Source organism: Miscanthus floridulus, chromosome 3 (genome assembly GCF_019320115.1).
Source record: "Miscanthus floridulus cultivar M001 chromosome 3, ASM1932011v1, whole genome shotgun sequence".
Classification (NCBI taxonomy): Eukaryota; Viridiplantae; Streptophyta; class Magnoliopsida; order Poales; family Poaceae; genus Miscanthus; species Miscanthus floridulus.
This window is the reverse complement of record NC_089582.1, coordinates 58217937-58225734: the sequence shown is the minus strand read 5'-3', so window position 1 is coordinate 58225734 and position 7798 is coordinate 58217937. Positions and strand designations below refer to the sequence as shown.

General features: G+C 53.8%; 1 protein-coding gene across 2 annotated transcripts; it reads left to right on the top strand.

Moving 5' to 3' along the window:
• Positions 1–3109: 3109 nt before the first annotated feature.
• On the top strand, positions 3110–7798 carry LOC136545808 (inositol transporter 4-like). Of its 2 annotated transcripts, XM_066537782.1 has the most exons (5): positions 3110–3283; positions 3586–3742; positions 6060–6130; positions 6251–6514; positions 6587–7798. In XM_066537782.1, exons 2-5 carry the CDS (start codon positions 3610–3612, stop codon positions 7766–7768), a joined length of 1650 nt encoding a protein of 549 aa, XP_066393879.1. In that variant the 5' UTR covers positions 3110–3283; positions 3586–3609; the 3' UTR covers positions 7769–7798. The 2 variants fall into 2 exon arrangements, with proteins under 2 accessions (XP_066393879.1, XP_066393878.1); XM_066537781.1 differs by having other exon boundaries at positions 6251–7798.

Below are 7798 nucleotides of genomic sequence, written 5' to 3'. Positions count from 1 at the left end.
GTCAGGCTGTGTTGGCTTGGACCGGCCTCCCCTAGATGGACCTTCTGGAGTCTTCTTGGCGGTGAAGGAGGTCGGCTCCAGGGACTGACGTGCGGGCCTGGGAGCCTTCGAGCCCTTGGAGGCCGCAGGGAAGATTTGTCTTCTTGTGTCACGCCCTGTGTGTGACCTTGTCGGGAAAGTGGCCGGCAATGTCGTGCCCAAGAGGTAGCGCTGGGGAGCCCCCAAGCCTCGGTAGCTCGGGGTGTGTCTTCTTGCGCCCGAGCCTTGGCTGGCGTCGTTGGCTGGGCAGGAGCCAAGGGTCGGGCGTCGTCTTCATGATATATTAGTTTTTTGTCCTTGTGTGACTATAGAAATAATTGTAAATTGTTAGAATGCCAACACATGTAAAATTTTGTCGGATTTGTGGTTTTGTCGTCTAGCGAGCTTTTGTTCTTAGATCCAAAAATTGTAGATTATACCTACAAAAATTACAATGAACTAAACCTATAATTTATAATAGAAAATATATGTAATAACAGTTGCCTAAAAAGAAGCTAAATTTTAGCAAGTCCCTACAGGACGCAAAGTGAAGGGATGCCTGAGTTAATCATCTACCATTACTTCCTCCCCTTCATTCTACTAGACATGAACCTTAGACAGGATCCTAGCTTTTCCTTCTATCACCGCCTCCTCCCTGTCAAGGGTTCTTAGGGCCTGTTTGGGACCACCAAAAAAGTGAATCATGGAGCAACTCCACTAGTGGATCTGAGATCCACCGTGAACCATACCGTTCGGCTACACAACTAGCCCTAGATCCACACAAGGACGTTTCTGGTTGGAATGGCCAGATTTGCCCTTGGGATAGGCCCCACGTGTCAATGTATCAAGAAAGCTTCTTTCGGTCTTCTTCTTCCTCTAGCCAACGGTCGTAGCCTCGGTCTGTGTGGCGTGAAACCGTCAAGGGCACTGGAGATTGTTTGGCCCAGTCCTGATGCATCATCATCCTTGGCTAGTTGGCTGGAGGCGTGCGTGTGCCGGGGGCGGGCGCAGCCATGGTGGCGACGGCGCATGACGAGAAGGCGTTGAGGGGAATAAGGTAAAGAAAAGAAATGAACCGGTAGGTGGGATGGATGTAACTAGTGGCTGTGATGGTTAAGTTTTTTCAACTCCACCAACTTGAGTTTGGTGGAGCACCCATTAAGGAGCTCCACCAAAATGGTGAATCTAGCATCAGATTTACCGTTTTGGTGAATCTAGATCAGGTGGAGCTAGAATGCTTGGGTAACTTTTCGTAGAGTGAAGCTGTTTTTGTTAAATCTGGAGCTCGTGGAGCTATCCCAAACAGACTCTTAGCCTCAATATATGAGTATATGGCATTGCTTCATCTCTGTCGTATGCTATGATTTCCAACCCAAAGGGTTTTGTCGCCATTGATATCTATAGCGTGCAATCTATACACACTACCGCATACAGGATATTTGCCAAGTGCAAGGGGCACTCAACGAAGCCCCAAAAACATTTGCCGAGTGTTACACTCGACAACCCCTTTAACGGCAAACACTAGTTTGCCGAGTGTTTTTTATCGGACACTTGGCAAAGACTTTGCCAAGTGCCCAAAATACACTCGGTAAACATTTTTTTTGAAAAAAAGCCACCACCGGCCAAAAAAAATAAAAAAACCACCACCGGCAAAAAAAAAAGCCACCACTGGCCGGTCTCCGCCGGCCGCCTTCGGTCTCCTCGGCGGCACCGTTCCCCTGCGCCGCGGCCTAGCTTCACGCCCAGACGCCTCCGCTCCCCGGCTTCATGGCCGCCGCCATGAGCCACCACCACCACGCCACCGCCGCCGTAGCTCGCCAGATCCGGCCTCGCTACCGCCGGATCCGGCCTCCCCGCCACCGGACCCGGCCCCCAGCGCTGGAGCTAACGAAGAAGTGAAGGAGGAGCGTCGCCGCAGTCCGCCTGCGCCGCCTCGCTCGTCGGAGGAGGAGCGCCGCCTCGCCCGCCGGATCCGCCCCCCCCGCCACCGGATCAGGACTCCCCGCTTGCCGGATCCAGGCTCGCCGGCCTAGGATCCGCTGCCGGAGGGCGGTCCCGCAATGGATCCGGCCGCCCTCCACCGAAACTAGCCCGGGGGGCGGTGGTGGAGGTGCTCCGGGGTGAGGGAGGGGATGGCCGCCCGCCGCTGCCTGCTGCTGGAGCACGCCGGAGTGGAGAGGGGGTCGTGCCCCCCGCGTCGCGCTGGAGTGGAAAGGGGTCGCGCCGCTCCGCGCCGGTGAAGAGAGGGAGAGGAGGGGGAGGCCGCCGGATCCGGAGAAGAGAGGGAGAGGAGGGGGCGGCCTCGCCGGATCTGGGGAAGAGAGGGAGAGGAGGGGGGCAGCCGCCGCCAGGGAAGAGAGGGAGAGGAGGGGGAGGGGCGCCGACACAGAAGGGTGCGTGCGGCCCGATGAAGAAGGTGAGGGGGTGGGGCGCTGGGCGCTGGGGGCGGGTGCGGAGTGGGTTAAAGAAGATATTTTGTTTTTGTTTGCCGAGTGTCCCATCTGGACACTCGGCAAAGTTTTTTTTCTCATTCTTTTCCAGAATTTTTTTTATTTCTTTGCCGAGTGTTCTAGATTTGAGCACTTGGCAAAGTTTTTTTTTCTTCTCCTTCTTTTCCAGAAAAAATATTTTATTTCTTTGCCAATTGTTTTTTTTACACTCGGCAAACTTTATATTTGCCGAGTGTTTTTCTTTTGACACTCAGCAAACTCAATTTTTGCCGAGTGTTTTTTTTTCGAGTGTTTTTTCTTTGACACTCGGTAAAGAACCTGTTCACCGAATGTCCAAAGAATACACTCGGCAAACATAAAAACACTCGGCGAATTTAATAATTCTGGTAGTGACGTTACCTTATTTCACCCCCACCCATGGCTCCTCTGCCTTAGCCCGTGTGCACGTCCAGACTTCGCAGACATGAGTAGCTCTCCACGTATATGCACAATGCCCGGCCCGGAAATAGGATCCATGTCGTCCTAAATTTGGCAAGCACGACACGCGCCTGGTAGACCGATAGCGCTCGTAAAAGCTGAGCTACTACTTGTGCAGGAGACCGGTGACAACGCTGGTTCCTGATGCCTCTCGCTCTCGCGTTGAATTCCATTCCCGGTCCATTCTCGACGACCCAACGGAGCTGCGAATTCGAATCTGGGGGCACCCACGGCGGCAACATCGCCGGTCCATCGTGCTGTCGCCGTCAGGAGAATATTGCAGAAGCTGGCGATCAAGGTGAATTCCAGCAGAAAAGCCTTCCTGCTTCACATCACAGGTAAGCGAGAGAATTAGGTCTTTAATTTGACGCTGCAACGTGATGACAAATTAGTTTAAACTATATTTTCTGTAGTTAATTGTTAAGGCATCTATGAGTTCAAATAAACATGACAAATTAGTTTAAATCTGTAGCTAACATTCTTTGTGTGTGTACAAGGAAACCGAGGGAAACAACAATTTCTGCATTTTGTCTGGCTTTGTTGATATATCGGAACATTTAGAAAATATATATTTGAAAGAAAACAAGATTGTATTTAGAAACTACTCTCCGTCCTTCATGTCTCTTGCCACAATTTTCAGGTTTTTTAATCTGCGCCGCACAGCATGGAAGGTGGCATCCACAAAGCAGAGAGCACCGAGTTCAGGGACTTGCTCTACCTGACGTCAAAGCAGCCCTTCGTACTTCGCCTCGCCTTCTCCGCCGGCATCGGTGGCCTCCTCTTCGGCTATGATACTGGTCAGCCAGACTATCCTTCTTAGTCCATTCTTTTCAAAATATAACGCATGATTCGACTTGCTTTGATTTTGCAATGCTAAACTTTCATAGCTAATTAGTAGACCCATGCTATAGTTCTCTAATGAAAGACATTTAGCCTCAAAATCCGTCTAATTAGCATCATAGGGCCTAGATCTTCTGCTGCTCAAATAACCCTAATTCACCTATTTTTGGCAGACACTCTTAGAGTATCACTGCAATTAGTCCGCTTTGCCTTCCCATATGGGGGAAGGCTAGGCAAGATAGATGATGAGATGCGACAAAACATTGGAAGTTCAATTAGTTTATGCGAGATTTGTGCCTAGATAACCCACTAAACTAATTTTTAGTTTCATTTACTCCCCATAAAATTTTCAGTTGATCCAATCTAACCCTTGTTTATCTTCTTTATTTCTCCTTTATTTCCCCATATATGAGTTGAGTTTTAAGCTAAAATTTTGATGTGACGGCGCACATCATAAATCATGTCAAAAAATAAATGTGCTTTTTTAATCATGGTATCTTTCCATTTTGTATATATCTTGGGTTAACTTATTATATGTCCTTATTAGCTATCAAAAATATTGATAAAAAATCCATTATGCATTTTTAACATAACGTATGATATACAAAATTTTACCTTAAAACTCACCGTGTGAGTGGAGCTTAAATCTTTATTCATATAAATTAGGGAATTACTAGCGTCCGGACGTCCGAAGCAGATGAGCGTGTCCGGACGCCCCGTGCATGCTGCTACGCCCGCCCACGCCTACCGTTGCGCCGTATCGCTGCTGCACACGCACGTCCGTCCCCCATCTGCTTCGCCCCGACACGATGCGTACCCGGCTCCTGTGCGCCTCGCCCCGCCCTACACGCCCATCCCCGCTGTGCCCGCAACTCCCCCCCCCCCCCCCCCCACCCACCCACCCACCCAACCCCCTCCTCTCTCCGTGCGGGCGGGACCCGGAAGCCCAGATGAGGGCGAGCATGCCCTGTCCATAGGACCCAGGCGCGTCGTGCTCGTGCGCCCCATATGTCGGCCCCCAGCTCGCCACACCCTTCTCCAAGTGTTCGGGTTATGCCCCATGACTCTCTGAACATACTTTGAAACACGAAATACTTAAAACATGAAACACTTGAATGCAACATAAGTCTGAAGCAGATAAAATATTTGGAACATACACTTGCAACATATATCTAAAACATATGCAACATCCAGATAAAATACTTGCAACTTATAAATTGAAAACACTTATTGCAACATAAGACTGAAACAGTTGAATCATTTCGAGCATACTATTGCAACATTTGTGTGAAACATGTGCAACATCCAGATCAAAAATGCTTGCAACATATGTCTGAAACAGATGAATCATTTTGAACAAACGCTTGCAACATGCCTCTGAAACACTTGCAACATGCCTCTGAAACAATTGCAACATATGCAACATCCCGATCTACTTTTACAACATCCATATAAAACACTTGCAACATACCTCTGATAACATGTGAAACACTAAAAACATACATTTGCAACATAGGGAGAGGGAGAGGCCAGGGCCGATTGATTCCGACCTCAGAGTGGGAGCCGGCGCCGAGCAGCAGCGCACGAGCACCACCAGCACAGACCACGCTTCGTGGGTGCCCTTGGCTCAACGAGGGAGGGGGGACCGACCTGAGGCGCACGACGGCACCACCAGCGCCAACAGAGGTGAGCGGCGCTGCCCCTACCCGATCTCGTCCACATCGCTGGATGCCGTCGCCGATGGAGGATGCGGGCCGAGCTTTGTGGAGAGAAGGGAGGCAGAAGCTGATTAGTCGCCGCTCCTTTCCCGAGGTGCCGTCGGAGAGGGACAGAAGCGGTCGGGCGGGCGTGACGAACAGAAGCTGCACGATGGTTGGTGAACTGCGGTGGAGAGGGAGGAAGGCGGCCGGCGGTGCTCAGGTGAGGTTGAGATAGAGGATGGCGGCTAGCCAACCGCGGTCGAGAGCACCGCGATAGCGCGGTCATGGTGGAGCACGGAATTGGAATTCGACGCCGAGTGGGGATTGACGAATGACGTTTCTTGAGACAAGTGAGTGAAGAAGACATCTGAACATTTTTTATCAAACAGCCGATAGGCGGAGGCAACCAGGATAGTTGGGCCGTTCATATAGCGTCGCGGCCCACGGACACTCTAAACTGAGCATTTCCGTATAAAATAAGAAGGATATAAAGTTTTTTTTTTTTTGAGTTTCTCACAATGTCATCTGCCTCTAATGCTTATAATCCTGCGGTTCTAATCAAATCTCTACGCAGGCGTCATATCAGGAGCTCTCCTGTACATCCGAGACGATTTCGAGCAGGTCGAGAAAAGCACCGTGCTGCAGGTAGGTACTTGTTTCTGTTCTTCCTATTTGCTCGCGACTCACGAGCCACGAATAAATCAATGCAAAGCAAGAAGAAACTAACCGTGGGAGTGGGATGCTCCTCCATCTTCATGGCAACAGGAGACGATTGTGAGCATGGCGGTGGCGGGGGCAATTTTTGGCGCCGGCGCCGGCGGCTGGATGAATGACCGGTTCGGGCGGCGGCCGTCGATCCTCATCGCCGACATTCTCTTCCTGGCCGGCTCTATCGTCATGGCTTTCGCACCGGCGCCCCCGGTCATAATCGTGGGCAGGGTCCTGGTCGGACTTGGCGTCGGGATGGCCTCCATGACGTCGCCGCTGTACATCTCCGAGGCCTCGCCGGCGAGGATCCGGGGCGCGCTGGTGAGCACCAACGGCCTGCTCATCACGGCGGGGCAGTTCCTCTCCTACCTCATCAACCTGGCCTTCACCAAGGTGAACGGGACGTGGCGATGGATGCTCGGAGTGGCCGGCGTGCCGGCGCTCCTCCAGTTCGTGCTCATGCTAGCGCTGCCGGAGTCGCCGCGGTGGCTGTACAGGAAGGACCGGAAAAGAGAGGCCGAGGAGATCATGCGGAAGGTGTACCCGCCGGAGGAGGTCGAGGAGGAGATCGAGGCGCTGCGGGCGTCGGTGGAGGCGGACATGGCCCAGGAACGGTCCCTCGGCGGCGCGGGGCTGGCCGGCACGCTCAGGAAGGCGTTCGGCAGCGTGGTGGTCCGGCGCGGGCTCACCGCGGGCGTGCTCTGCCAGGTGGCGCAGCAGTTCGTCGGCATCAACACCGTCATGTACTACAGCCCGACCATCGTGCAGCTCGCCGGGTTCGCGTCCAACAGCACGGCGCTGGCGCTGTCTCTCGTCACCTCGGGGCTCAACGCCGCCGGGTCCGTGGTGAGCATGTTCTTCGTGGACAAGGCGGGACGGCGGCGGCTGATGCTGCTCAGCCTCACGGGCGTCGTGGCGTGCCTCGGCATGCTGAGCGGCGTCTTCTTCGCGGTGGACAGCCACTCGCCGGACGTCAGCCTGGCCGGGACGGCGCTCTTCGGCGCCAACGGCACGTGCCCGGAGTTCGACCTCGCCACCGTGGCCGGGGTAGAGTGGACCTGCGCCCAGTGCATCAAGGCTCCCTCCGAATGCGGCTTCTGCGCGGACACCGACAAGCTCCTGCCGGGCGCCTGCCTCAGGACGTCGGACGCGTTGCGGCGCGCGTGCCGGGCGGGGCGGCGCGAGTGGTACACGAGGGGCTGCCCGAGCTCCTTTGGCTGGCTGGCGCTGGTGGCGCTGGGCGCGTACATCGTGTCCTACTCCCCGGGCATGGGCAGCGTGCCGTGGCTCATCAACTCCGAGGTGTACCCGCTCCGGTTCCGGGGCGTCTGCGGCGGCATCGCGGCGGTGGCCAACTGGACGTCCAACCTGCTGGTGACGCAGACGTTCCTCAGCCTCACGCAGACGCTGGGCACGGCGGGCACGTTCCTGCTCTTCGGTGGCGTGTCGGCGATGGCGTTCCTGCTCATATTCCTTCTGGTGCCGGAGACCAAGGGGCTGCAGTTCGAGGAGGTGGAGCAGATGCTGGGGAGCAAGGACTACAAGGCCTGGAAGAAGTTCAATTCCAAGGCCTGATATATGTAAACATAATTTGGGCTTCCAGCC